This window comes from Trachemys scripta, chromosome 1 (assembly GCF_013100865.1).
Source record: "Trachemys scripta elegans isolate TJP31775 chromosome 1, CAS_Tse_1.0, whole genome shotgun sequence".
Taxonomy (NCBI): Eukaryota; Metazoa; Chordata; order Testudines; family Emydidae; genus Trachemys; species Trachemys scripta.
Window position 1 is genome coordinate 266,654,485 of NC_048298.1, and position 20,804 is coordinate 266,675,288.

The 20,804-nt window shown below is 42.2% G+C and overlaps 1 protein-coding gene across 4 annotated transcripts in view; it reads right to left on the reverse strand.

The window, feature by feature from the left end:
* Nucleotides 1-233: 233 nt before the first annotated feature.
* SCEL (sciellin) overlaps nucleotides 234-20,804 on the reverse strand; it is an 81,155-nt gene continuing 60,584 nt past the window's right edge. For 3 of the 4 annotated variants that reach the window (XM_034758292.1, XM_034758289.1, XM_034758288.1), the window contains exons 13-21: nucleotides 17,595-17,651; nucleotides 14,381-14,437; nucleotides 13,631-13,690; nucleotides 10,865-10,948; nucleotides 8,122-8,193; nucleotides 5,871-5,945; nucleotides 3,421-3,529; nucleotides 2,203-2,305; nucleotides 234-631 (exon numbers count right to left, since the gene is read on the reverse strand). In XM_034758292.1, coding sequence (XP_034614183.1) covers nucleotides 615-631; nucleotides 2,203-2,305; nucleotides 3,421-3,529; nucleotides 5,871-5,945; nucleotides 8,122-8,193; nucleotides 10,865-10,948; nucleotides 13,631-13,690; nucleotides 14,381-14,437; nucleotides 17,595-17,651 — 634 coding nt within the window. In that variant the 3' untranslated portion in view covers nucleotides 234-614. The remainder of the gene's footprint in view (nucleotides 632-2,202; nucleotides 2,306-3,420; nucleotides 3,530-5,870; nucleotides 5,946-8,121; nucleotides 8,194-10,864; nucleotides 10,949-13,630; nucleotides 13,691-14,380; nucleotides 14,438-17,594; nucleotides 17,652-20,804) is intronic. The other variant, XM_034758290.1, reaches the window with a different exon arrangement.

Below are 20,804 nucleotides of genomic sequence, written 5' to 3' on the forward strand. Positions count from 1 at the left end.
GTTCTTTTCATTTCTTTAATATATTTTCTATGCCAAAAAAGTGCTTTTTATGTTCTTTATAATTAGCAGTCACAAGGTGTTTGGATAACCACCCTGCAAAAGTGTATACTGTATATAAGAAAGTAATGTCATGTAGAGTATACATTTTATAACTGTACTGGATAACCATAAGACTACTGGTTTTCAAAAACACCTTCATTACAAATGTATCAGTGTTAAAAACATAGCATATAAAGATAACAATTCTTTATTTATTTTCAGGCATATTTTGGATAAACAGAAAACAGGTCCTTCAAAACTCACAGGCAGAGATATGTCCTTCCATATGATACATTTCAAGGTTGCTCTACTTTTGCCAAATCACATGTAGAAATAACTTTCACACATCTGATGGACATACTGAACCATACATTTTGTTGCTTTCTGGAAGTATTTATAAAGTCATTTTAAGTTTCATAGACTATGTTCCTATAGTGACTATTTAGTAATATTATATTTAGAACATGTCAGTCCTAACAAAAAAATTAAACATTTTACATAGGTTGTTTAAGTATTAGGAAAATGTATTTAACTAAATACTAGTGTATCTTTATCCTAGTTTCTGGAAGCCCAAACTAGTAGATCCATTTTTCTGCAAGACAAAGAAAAGACTGATAAGAAGCATCAGAGCAAATATACAATCAACGCTTTCTAAATACACAAAAATGAAGGCAATTGAATTGTTGTAAAGAGATATTGGGGGCCAGATACTTAGTGGTCAGATACTATGGGTAAGCATCCCCGTGCTAGGGTTGGGCTTCCTATGGGTAGGCATCCACACCCTAGCATTAGGGTTCATATGGGTAGGGGATTTGGGGCTAGGCTTACTATTCCCATGGGTAGCCATCCCAGCCCAAGATTTAGGTTTCCTATGGGTAGGCATCCCTACACTAGGGTTAGGGTTCCTATTTGTAGACATCCCCGCCCTAGGGTTAGAGTTCCTATGGGAAGGCATCCCTGTGCTAGGGTTAGGGTTCCTATAGGTAGAGGACTTGGGGGTAGAGCTAGGGCTCCTATGGGTAGGCATCCCCTCGTTAGGGTTGGGGTTCCTATGGGTAGGGGAGTTGGGGCTAGGGTTAGGGTTCCTTCAGGTAGGCATCCCCGTGCTAGGGTTAGGGTTCCTATTGGTAGGGGATTTGGGGCTGGGATAGGGTTCCTATGGGTATGCATCCCCGCCATAGTGTTAGGGTTTCTATGGGTAGATGACTTGGGGCTAGGGCAGCAGTTCTCAAACATTGTGTCAGGACCCCAAAGTGGGTTGCAACCCTTTTTTAGTGGGGTCACCAGGGCTTGTGTTAGACTGGCTGAGGCCCTGGGCCCAAACCCAAGCCCCACCACCCGGGGCTTAGGCTTTGGCTTCAGCCCTGGGCAGCGGGGCTCAGTTTGCAGGCCTCCCGCCCAGCGATGAAGGCTTTGGGCTTCAGCTTTGACCCCTTACTAAAGGTGGTGGGCCTCAGGCTTTCACTTTTTCCCCACTGCCTGGAGCGGCAGGACTTCATCGGCCTCAGGCTTCGGTCCCCCTTCTTGGGGTCATGTAGTAACTTTTGTTGTCAGAAGGGGGTTGCGGTGCCATGAAGTTTGAGAACCTTTGCCCTAGTCTGTAATTCATTTGTGTGTATATGGTTGCCTGCTTTAGCCTTGTAAAAAATCTCTCATTTCATTTAATAATTAATAAATCCTTAGATAGTTTACTATTCCACTGGCTAAAAGCATTGTCTTTGGTGTGAGATCTAAGGTACAAAATGACCAGGGGTAAGTGACTGGTCTCTTGGGACTGAGAGCGACCTGAATATTTTGTGATCTTTTGTGTACAGCAACTAACTATCACTAAGTCCAGCTTGCCTGGGTGCCAAGATAGACTGGAATGCCCAACAGGACTGTCTGTGACTCCATGGTAAGATTGTTATAATGTGTTAGGAATTCACACTTGTTACTGGGATAGAACATACAACTAGTTTGGGGTCTCTGCCCTGCTTCTTGACAGTCTGCCCTGAGGTTGGCACTCACGGCTGTGAGCCACTCTAGACAGTGTGACAGATGTCACCAGAAACGGTCACTGAAACAAAAACTGTATTGCATTTTTTGGAAGATACTTTGGAAATTTGAGAGAGAAAACAGAGCATTTAATCCAATCTGCTACGGTGTAATCTTCCTGCAACTTACCTTTAATTTTGAAATAGCAGGGTTCACAATGCACAGTATTTCTGTAAATCCAAATGCTGTCTCCTGCTTTCAGATCTTCCAGAGGTCTTTTGCACACTTCACACTTTAACACATAATTAAATGCACAGTCTTATGTAAAAAACAAATCCAAAAAACTGTCTAATATTTATTTAAGCTCCATCATGTAAGCATCCAAGGACAGAGTTGTGGCCAGTAGTATTTTAGTGTCACTGAACACAATCTCTCCAAGGAATAGCAATCCTAGTCAGCACAGTCTAATTATTATTTTCATGTGGTGCCCAAGGTTCAGTACTTTCTGCTTTGCAAACTGTAGATTTTCCTCCCCAATATTCTTAATTCCCTTTTCCACTAGTGTGGTTCACATAAGTGTGCTGTTTAACAATCTTGATCTTTATGAAATAGATAGCTGAAACATAGGAGCCACTTCCGAAAACACAGGCCATGCAAGACTGGTTCAGAAACTGAGCTCCGAGTGCGAGAGTGAGAATGAAGGTGCATGCAGAAACACCACAAAAGGAGATAAAAAAGGCAGCAAGCAAGCACCAGACACAGAAGCACTGATAGTTTGCCACTGAGAAAAAACTAAAAGCGTTGACTAGAAAAGAGTTTGGAACTGTGAGCAATTAAATTATCCCCTGCTTGATTCTTACTGTGTTCAGGGAAATGGGACTTTACATACATTTGTAAATAAACATGATTGCGTGAAAGAAATACCTGACTCCATCATCAATTTCTCTCCTAATAGAGACAACCCACAAGATTCCACATTTTGGCTAACTGTTCACATCAAAAGGGGTAACTTTACCTATGCTGTGCTGCCCAGCCTCACTAACTCCTACTAGTCCCTGGAAAATACAGCTCCTTCATAAGATTTCCAGAGCATAGGTAAAGTTCTGTGATATGTAGGGGATAAGACTGCACGTTAATACAACTGAAGGCTTCCTTGCAGGATTAGTGGGTAGGAGAATCTGAAGCAATCCTGCTGGTTCCCTCACCACCCATGGGACCAGAAGGGGGGAAAAGAGGTGTATGGTACGTAGGCAAAAACTTCCCTCTCCCAATGCAGGCTCTGTTCTGCTCCTGGAGGCAGAGATGCTAAGGCCTACACATTGTTTTATGACATATGTAATATAATTCATGTTGTTCAGGATATATTTTTATTTATATTTCATGGCAGGAAGTGAAACCCCTTCTTACCTTGAAGCAAGTTGAGTGACAGCAAATCTGTAAGGCATCTAAGATCATTTTGGAATCTATGCCCAGTGGCTTCCGGCAGTATGTACACATATCTTTTTCAATTATAGTCCTGAGGGTACATAATATAACATCAGCTGTCAGAAAAGCAGCTACCATTGAAATCAAGCAGGAGAACTGATTAATTTAGTATATTACTATGGAAGGCCATTAGTATACAGCACATCAGTCAGGAATGTAATAACGATGCATCGATATTCTGTGTTCTAATTAAGGGTAGTGATGTATGCACTGCAGGGATGGGCAACCTGATTAATACATTTACCAGGTAGCAAGAATACTGGTAATAATAATATTTGGTGAGCCGAATGATTCTAAATAGCAGTCAGAACATATTCTGTTGCTGGCTCCCTGGGAGTGTGCACACTAAGGTATGCTAGTGTACCCAGCAACTGGGAGGGTGTTGCTCAGCACAGGTAGACAGTATCTCTGCTCCAACTAGCACACTAAAATAGCAGTGTGGCTGCAACAGCACGGGTGGTGGGTCAGGCTAGATGAGATTGTACTCGGGCAGCTGGCCTGAGCCACCATCCATGCCACTATGCCCACACTGCTATTTTTAGCACACTGGCTCAAGAAGTTGCTGTACAGGCATACCTTAAGTGGAGGGAGCAGGGATGGAATTAGGTGATTTTAATGTCTCAGAGAAGCAATCCCAGCAATTTGATAGTTGGATTTAGGCTCTCATTCAAGTGCCCAATCTTGCACTGAGTTTTGGTGCAGAAGCAGCTGGAAGCAGTTTCCTGCTCTCACTGCTGTGAAATTAACATGTGTACTGTTTGGATCATCTCAGTTCTCTCTACCTTTTCTTGTCATATTGCTCCCAAGATTTTCTCTAGACATCCTCATCTGCTGCTGCTGCTGTGTTGGCTGCATAAATTGAACTAATTTTCACACCCACAAAGGGCCGGTGCAAGGAAGTTTCGCGCCCCCCTCCCCCCTGGCAGCTAAACCTGCCCACCCCCCCCCCCGGGGAGCCCCCCCCCCACAGAAGCTAACCCTGTCCCTCTCCACGGCAGCTAACCCCGCCCGGGAAGCCTCCCTGCGGCAGCTAACCCCGTCCCCCTCTGCGGTAGCTAACCCCGCCTGGGGAGCCCCCCCCCCCACGGAAGCTAATCCCGTCCTCCTCCACAGCAGCTAAGCCCACCCGGGGAGCCCCGCCCCGCAGCAACCCTGCCCAGGGAGCCGCCCCAGCTCTCCTCCGCTGAGCACGTCAGCGCTGCTCTAATTCTCTTCCCCTCCCAGGCTTGCAGTGCCAATTGGAGAAGACTTAGAGTGGGGGCTGTGTGCTCAGCAGAGGAGGCAGAGTGGAGGTGATCTGGGGCGGGGAGCAGTTCCCCTGTGCGCCCCCCCCGTTACTGCGGGCGCCCTCGCCCCCCCCGCCCCAGCTCACCTCCACTCCACCTCCTCGCCTGAGTGGGCTTTTAGGCGCCCTCAACCACTAGACGCCCTAGGCGGCCGCCTAGTTTGCCTACATGGTTGCACCGGCCCTGCACCCACACACTGTTATGCTCCTGTATCCATTCCAATTTACTGCTGCTGTTGGCTCTATAAGGCTATCCATACCTACACCCCTAAAAATTCACATATTAGCCCTATTTTCATTATGAGTTTTTCTGAATGTGATTATTCCCAAATAATGGGAATGTGAATATTATCTGAATTTAAAATAGTGGGAACAATTAAAAACTTATTTTTATTCATAGGTGAGGTATTACTGATTTGAGCAGGTATTCCCTCTGTATTTGGAAATATCTTACCTACTGCTAAAAATAAAACTTAACTGCACACCACCTCCCACCCCCACATCAGCCTATTTATCCGTCTCTGTGGTCTGAACATTTGTTCATTACAGACTCTGTCTCCACTATAGCAAAGAGAATTGTGCAAAACCAACATCTGCCAAAAGGAGATATATACAGAAGCTCAGAGCCAACTCTATCACCTAAAGCACTGGCCATTGTTTTATTAAAGATCGTAAATGTCAGCAGTGGTAAGACTAGGGGGATGGCTATGGCAGGCTGGGGTATAAATCTACCTCGCGTTAGTCTGCCGTGCACTAACTGTCTGTGTGGATCTGTAGATCAAAGGGCACTAGGGAACGTTTAGTGCATGGCAGGAAAGTCCACACAAACAGTTAGTGTGCAGCAGGCTAGTGTGAGGTAGATTTGCACCCCAGTTTGTCGCTAATTTACTGTTTGTATAGACAAGCCCTAATGTAATGTAACTTATAATGCAGAGCGCAAGGCCATGGAAATGGCAAGGTTCCATTGAAAGGCAGGCCTATCTGAGTAGGCAGTCTGATCACAATAGTGGTGGCTTCCACTGTGCTTGTTTGTCTGTAAATATGGGTGCTATTGTAAAATGTCAGTGTTCCTCGATAGCACACTTACCGATCAGAAGTAGAGTAAACAGTTTTGATAGACTTTCCAGTGACATTTTCTTCATGTGCATCATTGGGTGATTTGCTGTAATGCAGTGAATGATTCATAGTTAGCAAGCAACACTTTTGACTTTTCAAGGCTTTACTGCAATAAGGAAAATGTGCAGTTCATAAAATGTTAACCCATACCCGAACCAGTGGTCACATGGTAAAAATAAATCGAGAGATGAGTTTTGTCTTTTTTTAACACTCAATTGAGAAAATAAATCTCAGTTTAATGTAAATTAAAACAAAATACCAAGTTTTATGCTGTGCTGTTTTATAATTCCTTAGCATTTCAAACTGAAATCACAAACCCATCAAGCAAAATCTGAAATATGATATTTTGACTGCTTGTGATCTAAATGTTATAGATTGATCAGTTATAAGGTCAGAAGAGACCACCATGATCATCTAGTCTGACCTCCTGTATTACCCAGGCCAAAGGACTCCCCTGAATTAATTCCTGTTTGAACTAAAGCATATCTGTTAGAAAAAGCATCAGGAGCCAGAGAAATGCCACGTTTTTCCACCAGTGCTAGAAGAGCTGCCCTTTTAGTACTAGCCAATCACTTTTCGCTAAAATTGTGATGTATCCCTAGAAGTACAGTGAGCACCATTAAAATTACTGTGGTAACTAGACATACCATTCTGTAATAAAAAACAGAATGGTATGTCTAGTTACCACAGTAATTGTAAAGCTCCTTATACTGAGAACAGGAAATACTGTAGTAAATTTAACTATTTTGGGAGCTAAAAGTTCAGTTTTTTTTAATAGAGCTTGTTCTGGCTACTTTACTGTCAAGAATAATTTCATTGAGCACAGCAATAACCATCAGTTGGGAGGCAGGTAAGAAAGTCAGCCTGCCAAGCAAATTCACAGGTTTTGAACTTTTCTGAACTTACTTAATAACCCTATTTCCTTAGGACTACATTGGTACTACCATAAGGTAATAATTACAGTTTGTATCACTGTTTTTTAATACAGTTAAAAATAACTTTACAGTAGTGGTTACTACTTGTATTAGATGCCTTCTTTCAGAGAGTGTAAGGGTGGTTTTGTGATTAAGGCACTGATTGGGACTCAAGAAATCCTGGTTCCATGCCTAGCTGTGCCACCAACTTCCAGACTCTCATGGGAGTTCCACCATGGCAAGACATCTCTAATTTGCACTAGAAAACTCCACAGGAACCCAGGTGGCAGAGGCTGCCCCAAAGGGATACAGTGAACTGCATCCCACAGTCTGCACTGACCATAACACTTTGCTCACCTAGTGCTACCTACTTTTCAGGTTGTGTTGGCTTTTGAGGAGAGGCTGTGGTTGCCTTGCATCATTGCAACCTCTCTCCAGTGAGCTTTCCTCTACTGAGAAACCTGTGCCTTGCTTTACACCAGGGATCGGCAACCTTTGGCACATGACACACCAAGGTAAGCACTTTGGCGGCTGGGCCGGTTTATTTACCTGCCATGTCTGCAGGTTCGTCCGATCGCGGCTCCCACTGGCTGCAGTTCGCCGTCCCAGGCCAATGGGGGCTGCGGGAAGCGGTGCGGGCGAGGGATGTGCTAGCTGCGGCATCCCGCCGCCCCCATTGGCCTGGGACGGCGAACCATGGCCAGTGGGAGCCACGATCGGCCGAACCTGCCGACGCGGCAGGTAAACAAATTGGCCCGGCCCGCCAGGATACTTACCCTGGCGAGCCGTGTGCCAGAGGTTGCCAACTCCTGCTCTAGCAGTATAAAGGGAGGAAACCCAGCTCATTCTGGGCTGGAGGCCGCAGGGGAAGAACCTGTCTGGGAAGCTCCTGCGGAGGGCCAGCCACAGCTCCTGACTACGCTGGGAATCAGAGCCTCCCTGGACCCACCTGCACCCTGGCTACTGGAGGGGCGACTGGCCCCGCCGAACACAGGAAACCCGACATCTCATGGGACACCCCAACGCAGACTCTGGTAGGAAGTGACCCAGGGAGGGTGATGGAGTGGTACCTCCCACCCGGGAAACCTCAGCGTGTTTCGGTAGGACCCCCGCACTGATTCAGTGGCAAGTTGCTACGCCACTGGTAGGGCCCTGGGTTGGGGTGTGGACCATCACAGCATCCAGTACTCAACATAATTTTCATATTGGGTGCACTATGCCTGAAAATAACATTGTTTATGCTTAAACTGGTATTTTCAGAATTATTACATAAATAAAAACTATTGAGAAAAAAAATCTTTCCAGTACCTGTTCTCCTCATATGTCCTGGTGTACACAACATTGTTCTTTGGACTTGAGTAACTGGTCGAAGTTCTATTGCTGAAATACACAAACACATGTATAACTACATCTTTAAAAAAGATTAACTATATATATACAAAACAATCATGAGAGACTGTAAATAATAACAAGGATAATTCCTAAGCCTGAATTTCATTGGTTATTTTAGGCTCCAATCTTGCCCTCACAAAGTTCCAGGGAGCCTGGGGCCTCAGTCAGCAACTGAGTGCATGTTTTTTCATATGATAGGAGAAAACTGTTCACTACATATAATGGAAATGCACAAAAATAATGAACATTGGAATGAAATCCAATCCCTCTTCCCCCTCAAAATTCCATATTCGGAAGAATTGTTTTTAATTTCAATCCTGCCATTCTCTCCTTAATTTGCCACGTTGCTATCTGGTCTTGCAGTACCTATAGCAAAATACTTAGTACTCGTCTGAAGAATTAACTATGTAAAAATAGATAGAACATATGAGGACATTTCACTTCATTTAGATACTTTTAATAAATTAAATCTGGCTTTCTATTCACAGTGCCAGTAAAGGGTACACATTCTATCAAGTTTAAAGGGAACAACACTACATGCTGTAGCTCACTCTTTGCCTGCTATTATTGTTTTATTTCCATTACACTACTCAAAGCTAGTCACAATGTTACAAAAGCCATTACAACTGAGAAATTGTATGCCAGCTGCAAAATGTTGATGAATGTGTGTGTTGAATATTTATTCTGAGTCCTGAAGTTATGTTTCTTTTCACTCTTGGCCAAATTGTCGCCCAGGCCTATGTGGCAATGCACAAGTGTAAGAGTAAGCAAGAACCCTCAGCATCCAGTTGCAGATGTAGGAAGAAGAGCAGGGACTGTACACCTGGTTCTACCTTCCGGGTGGAGAGGACAGGGATGGGTGGAGCATTGGCTCCAGCTGACACAATGCACCTCCCATTCCTCACTACTGAGTGGCATCTTGCACTGCTACGGATAAAGGTCAGTAGCAGAATTCTTCCACTCTCCTCCCTGACAAGGAGCAAGTGAAAACAAATTAGAGGATTGGGCCAAAAGAAACCTGATGAGGTTCAACAAGGACAAGTGCAGAGTCCTGCACTTAGGACGGAAGAATCCCACACACTGCTACAGACTGGGGACTGAATGGCTAGGAAGCAGTTCTGCAGAAAAGGACTTAGGGGTTACAGTGGACGAGAAGCTGGATATGAGTCAACAGTGTGCCCTTGTTGCCAAGAAGGCTAACGGCATTCTGGGCTGTATAAGTAGGGGCATTGCCAGCAGATCGAGGAACGTGATCGTTCCCTTCTATTCGACGTTGGTGAGGCCTCATCTGGAGTACTGTGTCCAGTTTTGGGCCCCACACTACAAGAAGGATGTGGAAAAATTGGAAAGAGTCCAGCGGAGGGCAACAAAAATGATTAGGAGGCTGGAGCACATGACTTATGAGGAGAGGCTGAGGGAACTGGGATTGTTTACTCTGCAGAAGAGAAGAATGAGGGGGGATTTGATAGCTGCTTTCAACTACCTGATAGGGGGCTCCAAAGAGGATGGATCTAGACTGTTCTCAGTGGTACCTGATGACAGAACAAGGAATAATGGTCTCAAGTTGCAGTGGGAGAGGGTTAGGTTGGATATTAGAAAAAACTTTTTCACTAGGAGGGTGGTGAAGCACTGGAATGGGTTACCTAGGGAGGTGGTGGAATCTCCTTCCTTAGAGGTTTTTAAGTTCAGGCTTGACAAAGCCCTGGCTGGGATGATTTAGTTGGGAATTGGTCCTGCTTTGAGCAAGGGATTGGACTAGATGACCTCCTGAGGTCCCTTCCAACCCTGATATTCTATGATTCTAAGAGGAGTGAAGGAATTATGGTTCAAAGTCACAGTTCCTTCCCTTTATTCCTCCCAGGGATGTGAAGTTATGGACTGCCACTTACACAGGACCGTGCTCAAAGGCACAGTCTAGCCCTGTGTTAGTAATATGGTTGTGCTGTTTGCTCCTGAAGAGAGACTATACTCATTTTCATGTTTAAACAGAAATATCTCATCACTGGGGCTTTCATTTCCTCATCCAGAGTGTTCTTTCATTCAGGCAGAATGATACATTGTTTATTTGTTCTCAAAAGCTTTTTAATCATTTGATAATCCTGTTATGACTTTGTGCAGAAAAACATGTTATTTCTTATTTTCACCTGCTTTCCTGCTACCCTTCAATAAGTGGCAAGTTGGTACTTTCTCCAAGCTTCCAGGGCATAACTTTGGTCAGTTTTCACTGAGATTTACAACACAAGTGTCTGTAGTTACAGATCCTAGCTAAAGGAAGAGACTCCAGCACTGAAAGGGAAGCATCTTTTAAAAAAAATCTATTTGCTTCAGCCTGTGCATGGCCTGTAAGGCAGAAAACTCAGTACAGTTCTGCTGAGAAAAGTGAGAGATGACACAAGGGGTCTCTGCCCACCATGTGCCTTGGAGCAGTGTGACCTGGAGGTTCTATCCATAGCAGCATGGAAGGAGGTTTCTGGGTGGGGCAGAGAGTGTAAGGGCACAGCCAGTAAATATATCCTTTGTTTCCCTTGCCACTCCACAGGCTGGTGGGAGGATTCCAGTCTCCATGGAACTTTCACGCATAAAGCCTGTTTGCCTGGATTTTGTGTAAGGAAAAATGCTTGAGGCATTATTTATTTAAACTTTGTAACTCATTAACTACCTGGATCCTCTGTTGTCATAAGAGTAGTTTGTGTCAGATCGGTTATTTGGAGCACTAGCAGAATCAGAGGGTTGCTCAGTTGTCCTAAAAAAACAATGACAAGACAAAGATTTATGACACAAAGTATATTTTTAAATCATGCACAGTCAGACCACTTTCAGTGACACTTGTAGGCACAATGTGGCCCTGTGTTACTAACATCAGAAAGTGAACAAGAGACATTTTTTCTTTCCTTTTTTTTTAAAAAAAAGGGTGTGAATTTAGCGGTAATAAAATGTGGCAGATTGGCAGCCCAGCAGATTAAATCGTTCTGCATTCCCCCAGACATGTCAAGCTGTGGTGGCAGCAACCATGCAAGTTTTCTCATACAACTTCTATGGTGACCTGGAGGGACCATCTCTAGGTTGTGAGCCAGTTGTTCAGTGTCCATCCTCAATCAGTGCCTGTCAACTCTAATGAGGGTGGTGACAAGGTTGCCAATTAGTGTTTTGTGGTGGTGGTTTTGTGATGTGGACATTTATCAGTTGGCAACTGGACTAAGACCTCTAAATAAAGGATGGGCCAAAACAAGAACCATTTTATTCACCCCCCAACTCCTAAACTTTGGAAAGGGTTATTCAGCTGAAGACAACCCAGATCCAAACAGATCTTAGTACTGTGGGTCTATTTTCTGTCTGGAGTAGTCCTGGCTCTAGTTTGCTCATCACACACATCCGTCCTTTTGTCCAAGCCCACTCCCTGGCACATCCACTCTCACCACCTGTCCAACGCTCAGTGATGTCACTTACCTGGGGAAGGGGCTTGGTAGCTTTTACCAACTACTCCTCCTTGTTTAATTTCAGGGAGTCCTTATCAGCCATTGCAGGGGGCTCACTGAATGCTCCCTAATCCTTGAAGAAGCTAATAAGGAGTTACCACCTAGCCCTCTTGCCCTGAAGACATCAGGAGGGTGAAAGCTATACAGACCATTACCCACACTAAAACAAGACATCTGCAGGTATGCAGTCAGCAAGGATAGGGGCAAGAAGAATCCTTTGTGGGTCTGTGAATGAGGGCAACAGGGGAAGAGGGAGAGAGCTGGGGAGAGTGGGGAGATAAAGAGGCTGTGCTTTCACCAGACAGGGTGCACAAATACATACACAAAATCTGAAAATGAGGCCACTAAAGAAACCAAAAGGCCACAGAACCTCATGCCAAGATGACAACAGCAGCTAGTTTGGTATGGAGATGTTGGAAAGGAAAGATTATCACAAGACCTGTTGTGGCAAGGGGATTGTGTGGGGATACAATGCTATGCGTCTTGTTGGGGCCCTCTGTAGACTTGGATGCACATCCAAACTTTTACATGTTTTTCTTACTAATTGAATGCCAAACTCTGTAAGGTTCCCATTAATAGTTTTCATTTCTACTGTCAAATTGTTGTGTTGACGGTGGGGTTTTTATATGTTATCTATATTTCTGCAATGTTGGCAATGGATTTTTGGATACATATTACATTTTAAATGGGGACTTTAAAATACCAGCACAGAATAGATATACAGATTTTGACAACAAAAAATAAGGAATCAATATTGGGGTTATTTTTTTTTTAAACTCGAATTTTGTTTCAGTTCAGGAACAAGCCACATGGAAAACAGAGCCTAAAGAACATGTTTCGGTGTAATACGGTGATGGGTGGATTAGAAATGACTAGCTAGAATTAGATAGACACACCAAGCAGCACCAGGATTCCTGTATAAGTATCCCAGTTTCCTAGCGTTTTCATGGCTGTAAACAGGACATTCTACAGCAGCATAAAACTTAACCTCATCAACCTAATAAAGCGATTTAAATAGGAAATGCTAACAATATTTATGATTTTTTTTACAGTGAAGCTCAAACAAAAGGCCACTATAACCGTATGTCAAAAGGTATAACTCTGCTATAAGTTACATTCAGAGAGAAAGTGATAACCATGAGCCTGAACACTGGTTATTTTGCCTGCTGTTTGATTTGTTGCAGTGAGCTTGCCAAAGTCTGGATTCTCCACTAAATGAATCTTCCTCCATTTCAGTGTTTTACATGCACAGCATGTAGCACGAAGCAGTGCCCTCCATTGTGCCTCAACCCTGATGAGGCAGAGCTACTTTAAGAGTGGAGAGAGAAGTTCATTCTCTATATACTTTCAGTCTTTGCCTCTCTGATGAGACTGCTAGCCAGGATAGCATCTTGATGGGGACTTTTGTGATGTGAACACCTTTATATTAAGAAAAGGATTGAAATTATTACTTTACTGAAATGACTAATTCTTCTTAAATACTTAGCGTGGGGGGGTCCACTTAGATATAAAGTTTGATGAAAGATTCTCTCTAAATGAAGACAAAATACCATGAATGTTTTCCCTGAAAGACTGACTGCTAAATTCAGTTTTATGAACTTCAACAGCTCAAGTGACCAGGAATCCTAGACGCATTGATGTATACTTTAAACTATCAAACACCTTAATACACCTACAAGTACTTCTTTGTGACACCAAGACATTTGCACGCACTAAGGGGAGTAACATATTCTGACTTTTTAAAAAAATAAATAAATACAGCTATATATTAATTATATTAGGCAAATTTATAAATAAATTTATATGTGTTTCTAAAGATCTGAAATGTTTACATGCTTACATTGGCAAGGAACATTCCCATGCACAGTATTGCACAGGAAAATGCTCCATCACTACAAACCATTTTAATTTTCAATGAATGTAAGACAGAGCAATGAATTAAGTCTCACCGATTTTTATTTTGCTCCACAGGAGCCTTTACTTCAATGAGCTCATCAAGATTTTGGCCTCTGTGAAAATGAAATATACTTCAGTGTTAGTCAAAATTTTCAATTCAGCTATAAATTAGCCATAAGGATGGAATCATAGAATATTAGGGTTGGAAGGGACCTCAGGAGGTCATCTAGTCCAACCCCCTGCTCAAAGCAGGACCAATCCCCAACTAAATCATCCCAGCCAGGGCTTTGTCAAGCCTGACCTTAAAAACCTCTAAGGAAGGAGATTCCACCACCTACCGAGGTAACCCATTCCAGTGCTTCACCACCCTCCTAGTGAAATGGACTTACATTTTAAAAAGGAAGAAAGCATAGAATTTTTCCACAAGTAAGAGATTGCTGACTACACTGCATCATTGTCCTGGTTGCCTGACAAACACTACTTTCCGGGAGAGAGTCCCCCATCTTTACTATTTATTAAAGCAGATGTTTGATGAGCATTTTGAGTTTCAATAACAGAAAATAAAATCCTCTGTAATATCTATATTGAATTATTTCCATTTACTATTAGTATTTATTGGGAAGTTAAAAAGAAATTAACATGGGTTTTACTTTAATAACCTAGACCAAGTCAATTAATTGTTAGTTTTGACCCCTGTAACCACATTTACTGAAATAAACCCTCAGTAACAAGACTCACACTTAAGCAGCTACCCAACTACAAACCCTTTTAAAATATGAGAGAAACCTCACTACAGGCCTTGCCTCTTATTTTTCTGTGCAGCAGTATTTACAACAGTGAGATCATCAAGGTCTTTCCCTCTGTGAAACAACAAAAATAGAGTGATATTAAAATATTCTGCTTGATTATAAAATTGGATATAAATAGGATTTCTTTTTAAAAAATGAAGAAAAACATGCCCATTTCCCAGGAAAAGAATGAATACTGAATAAGTTTGTTAATAGTTCACAAATAGTTATGCCAAATTGTTATTGATAGTCACAAAAATATGCTTAATTTTCCATTTGCAAGAGGAAAGTTGTACAATTCTAATGCTTCCCGCAGAAGTATTCCCTTTTGTGGACCTAAATATATAAAAACTATCAAATGATTTAGATCCCTACTCTACATTATATGTGCCAGTGAAAGGAGAAATTAAGTTTCTGAAGAATTCTGACACTAATTCACAGTCTTCTAGGGCATAGATTTCTGTTTCTAGCATTAGTTCACAAAGATAAGAAATATTGTAAACATTAAAACTAAAGAAGCTTGCATTCAGTTAAGGAACTTTTGAATAAATATACATTTGTCCAGTTAGTGTGTTTTTTGGAATGACAGAAGTTATCTGCTGTCATATTTGATGACTGAGGCTTTTTTTAAATTTCCATTCTTGGACTAAAAATGTAAGCATTTAAAAACTAAAAAAATAGAATTAAAAACATTGATTCTTTCCACTTATACTATTAAATTATTATACCAATAAATTATGGTAGATTTAAAGCTGTGCTGTTCATCTTATGTTGTGAAGTATTTTAATACCACCTTCCTTAAATTAATATGAAGAATTAAACCCTAATATATTACTGTATTACAAATACAATACAATTACAGTTTAAATATAGAGAAACACTTTCTCTTTTACAAGTAAGCTTAAACAAGTAGCTGAATTTTAATATAGGACTTTTCTTTTGACTTTAAATAACTTTCTCTTTCTCCACTGACATGAAAAATGGAACAATATGTAACCAGCTGTAACCAGTAAAACAAAAGGATAGATCCTTTCTAGGGCTGTAGGCAGGGCCGGCTCTAGGCATCAGCCCAGCAAGCAGGTACTTGGGGCGGCCAAGGGGAAGGGGCGGCACATCGGGCTGTTCCGCGGCAATTTGGTGGCGGGTCCCTCTCAGAGGGAATCACCTGTCGCCGAATTCCCACCAAAGAAGAAAGTGGCGCGGTGGAGCTGCCACTGATCACAATTGCGATTGCAGCTTTTTTTTTTTTTTTCTGCCGCTTGGGGCGGCAAAAGCCCTGGAGCCAGTCCTGGCTGCAGGTAGGGAGTAAAACCATAAAGTTAATTTCGCTCCAACTAGCCAGTTAGCTCTGACTACAAACTTCTTTTTTAGCTTGTTTGTTAAAGTTGTTCTTTGTGGACCAAGAAGATGCTAGTTTGGATTTCACTTTGATGTGGAGGTCTCTCGGACAGTTCAGCCTGCAAAGGGGAACATAGTTAACTGAATCTACTCATAGTAGCCTAATCCTGTAAAATGATGGATGCTTCCTAAGAGCCACTGAGCACCTCAACTTCCAATTGTCAGTGACATGCAGGCCCAGATCCACAAAGGGACTTGGGCATTGTAATGTTGTGGATATCCACTGTGAACAAATAATTAGAGTCACTGGGCCAGAGACAGAATGTCCAGTAGTTGTTAGGGCACCCATCTGGGAGACAGGAGACCAAGTGTCTAGGACTCCTGCTCCAATGACTTTTTACCCACAGAGGAACTGCTTCAACTGGAGAGACTGAGGTAACCCCACATCAGAATATCCCACCTCTCAGTGATTAGAGCACTCTCCTGAGAGGTGGGAGATCCTTATTCAAATCCTGTGTCTCCCTCTGCTGGGGAGTGGAGTGGAGGGCGAATTAAACTGGGGCCTTCCACATCTCAGGTGAGTGCTCTAACACTAAGCTAAGCATTATAAGGTGGGCACCATGACCTCCATCCCCTTCTAGATTTTGAATGGGACTTGATCCAGTAAGCAGCCTCTGAGCACACCTACCAGATTGGGCCCTGCACACAAGTTAGGCAGAGGATGCTTATCTTTCCCCAGTTCGTGGATCGCTCTGAGGCTTAGGTAGGAGATGGTATCTGGGTACCTAGACGGAAGTGGCAGTGTGCATGCCCAGAGGCAGAAAACTTCTACCCTGAAAATTTAGGCACTGAGTGAGTTTAGGAATCTACAGGGTTCAGAAGGAGTTTTGTGGATCACAGTGGAGCTTAAAACTGGAATTTAAACACTTAAGTACCCTTGTAGATTCAGGCCTCAGTGTCTCTCAGGCTCTGGCCCAAATGTGAAAGCTACATTTCCCTTTAAATTAAAATTTGGACTGGGTATAGAAGCACTGATGCTCAGGGAGTTATAACTATGCCCAGACTGGGGGAGGGGGGGTAAAATAATGGGGTTACATCATAGCTATAAACTTAGGGCATCACTGTAACATAGCATCATCCTTGTAAATGTAGGCAGAATTTGGGTCCTAAGTGTGGAGATCAGTGCATAGCTCCTACTAGCAAAGTAGTGTGGCAGCTTCCTGTTAACTCATTCCATAGAACGGTTTATGAACAACAAGAACCTTGGTCTGAATCTCACTCTATTGACATTGAGGTCCAACACACAAGTAAGTCCCTTTAGAATGTGGGGCAATTTATTAACTACTTAACTCTGCTCTGTCTCTAGCAAACACAGCTATTATGAGTTCTTCCAAATTTTGTTTAATCCCTTACAAAATATATATCTAAAATTCTATAGTTCTATAGTTCTATTGGACACTGATGAACTCTGAGGCAGCTATAAACATGCATGGATAGTGCCAAGGATTCACATACACACAGACACACAAAAAAGCCTCCTGGGATGGGGTGCTGGAACAATTTGCATAGTGGGGGTGCTGAAGCCATTGAACCAAACTGTAGACCCTGGATATAATGGAAACCATTTCAAGCCAGTGGGTACAGCAGCACCCCCAGCACCCCTAGTTCCAGCACCTGGGTGTTAACTGATTAGTTAATAGTACATAAGTGTTATTTCATCATTGCTATTATTTTCATTCTAATGCTATCCTGTACTTCTGAACAGCTGGTGCTACTTTTTAGCACTTTAAGGACTTTATGGATTTTAATATTAGTCTTTTTTCAAACTCCAATAGTTATACACTACCAACTGCATCAGAAAAATAGAAACCAAGATGCTTCCAAGACTTACCCCTTGTTATTTGTGTGAGTTGTGGGATTTTTTTTGAGATTATCAAGATCTTGGCTCCTATAAAAGATAAAACAAAACCAGAGCAGGTCACAGTCAGTACATACAACTGTCCATTAGCTAAAATTAAGGACTTGCTTAAAGTAAAGAGGTTATTGACAATTTTTCAAGAAAGATAGAGTCCAATTGATAGCAAAGTTGAAAGCCTACATTGCTAATTCAATGATATATTACCAGTAAATACATACCCTTTCAGGTATTTCCATTCAGGGCCGGCTCCAGCATTTCTGCTGCCCCAAGCAAAAAAAAATCGCGATTGGCGGCAGCAATTGGAAAAAAAAAAGCCACGATCGACGGCGGCAGTTCAGCGGCAGGTCCTTCGCTCCTAGAGGGAGTGAGGGACCTGCCGCCCCCGAATTGCCGCAGGTGCCACTTCTCTCCCATGACCACCCCAAGCACCTGCTTGTTAAGCTGGTGCCTGGAGCCAGCCCTGTTTCCATTTGACCCGAGCAACACCTGATTATGTTTTAGAAACAACCAACTACACCTAACGTATGAGTCAAAAGGGTAAATGCCTTCTTAGCACTCATAATCATGATTAAAACACCCCTACTTCAATAACTTTTAAAAGATTGCATGCCTTTTAGCCAGCAATGAACTTTAAACCATGAGATTACTGAATCATAAAATCAGCAGAATGAGTCCCCACTGAGAAAAAAAAAATAGCATAAACTAGAAGAAGCTAATCAGCATTGGCTTGTACTGAAGACCAGTCACCCCTCTGGACCACCAGGATTCTGATTTCATTCTCACTGTGTTGGTGGGACAGCAAGTCCAGCTATGACCTGGGGGACATGTTGATTGGATAAACCCACTCATGCTAGACCCTCTATTCTCTAGCTGGCAGACAACACTTCCATTGTCTGTCATTTCAAAATTTAAATTTACTCTCCGTAAAATTACAGCTGGTTGGAAAACACAATTTCTGTTCCATGGAAAATTCTCACATGTCAAAATGAATTTTCATTCCAAATAGGAAAGAAAAGCTGAAATTTTAATGTTTCTTGCAGAACGAAAATTCCAAACAAATTCTGATTACAGAGCTATTCAAATATTTAGTTTCAGTAACATTGAATCACTTCATTTCAAAAATGTTGAAGCAATGTAAAATAATGTAATATATTATAATAATTTCCTATTTCAACATGTGTCTGCAAAAATGTTTCCATTTAAGAAAACTGCATTTTCTAATGTAAAATTTTTGGTCAAAAACTTTTTCAACCAGCTCTACCTAAAATCAATCCTAACATTGCCTGGAGACTTTAATTAGGTTAATATCTTGTATCATTGATTTGTTAAGGAAATGAGAGATGGGTTGGAAGTATAAAGCTGTTCCCACTACAGTACCACTCTGACTTCCTGTAGAGCCCAATCTCATTCTCTTAGAGCATAGTATTGCATGTGTCTCATTACTTGAAATTCCAACAGCTGCACATTAAACAGTTCTATCTTCAAACATCATTTAGCAAAAGATAAAGACAAAGGGCTTTGCAAGATTTCCCCTTGTCTTTTGTCAGCTGTGGGATTCACTTTGAGATTACCAAGATCTTGTCTTCTTTAAGGATCAAACAAAATTACCATGAGGGAGTCAGAGGGCATTCAATATCAATGGTCTAACATTACGTACGAGCTATTAATAAATATGTAATCTACATATTCTTCTACAATTACTGATACATTTAAATTTGTTATGTTTGTAATTCTGATATATTTATGGCAACTAACACAGTGTTGCCAACTCTCACTATGTGATCACAAATCTCATGATATTTAATGGTTTTCTTAAAGCTTCAGATCCTGGATTCATTTGATTATGTGAGAATCTCAGCTTTCATTAAAAGAAAAGTAAGTTTCTAGCCCCTGGTTGTAGAGAAATGCTTGAAAACATAAACCCTAAGGCTCAAAAAAGAGAAGGCGGATTAAAAGAATAAAAAATATATTATTTTTAAACCAATCTCATGATGATGCTCTCCCGCCCACATAGCTACCACTGCTAGTTTGGGACAGTTAAATTATGCTGATAGCTATGCTGCTGTAAGTCTCTAGTGTACACATAGCCCTCGTTGTTTCTAACTCACTTAGGGTCTTATCCAAAGCCTATTGAAGTCAATGGGAGTCAGGCACCTGTTACATCTTGTCTTAATTAAACCCTGACCCTGGAATTGAAGACATGTCAAGTGTCACAGATTTCATGTGACACTAATGTATGTAGGCAGACCTTCACGCATTCCTGCATCCCAGAATGAATGTTACACATTCACCTGGGCTCTAGAAAGCAGGAGGACTTGGACTGCTGCCACCACAAGGGCTGCTGTGGTGCCTAATGAAGCATGCAGATGGCCTCTCTGCCTTCCCCTTTGGTTGCTTTCAAATGGCCCTGCAGTTTCTCAGAGATGAAGAGCAACAGAAAGGGGAAGAGGTAGCATTGGTGACATGACATAAGTGCCCCACAGGCAGGAAAGGTGAGGGGTTTCTGGGGATGTATGAAGTGACAGGAACCATGGGATAGTTGGGAAACAAGGCAGGACCTATGGGAGGGTGGGGAGACAGGGGACAGGGTACTGGGGAGGACAAGGGAGACAAGACTGCAGGGGGACAGGAAGTAAAGGAGGAGCAGGAGCTGCTGAAGGGAGGAAGAGCGAATGGGGGAACAGAATGGGTAGACAGAATACAGACGGGGGCCTGTAGGAGGAAAGCAACTAATAGTGCTAGTGCCACCAGGTGCCAACTCATGATTCTATCTGCATCTCCTGATATTTAGTGTTTTTCTTAAAGGTGCAGCTTCTGGAGTCATGAGATTACATAAAACACTCAGTTTATCCCCACCATTGCTTTGTGACATAATCCCTAAAGACAGAGAATTGGATGGGTTTTTTTTTTTTAAGTATTCAAGAATATAGTGTGTGTGTGGGCGTGGGAGGGAATAGGACATATATGACTATTATTTTCCATATAGCAGTGATTCTTAAACTGTTTTCCAGGGGGAGCTTGCTGGTCACATGATTCCAGCTCTCCTGCTTGTTTCAAAAGGCTAAGTAACATAAAAAGCCAGCTAAAGCAAGATTAAATAGTTTCTGACTATTACTTTTCCATGTAATTACTTTAGTTGCCACACCAATGTTATTTGATCATCAGTAAGAGACAAGTTGGTCT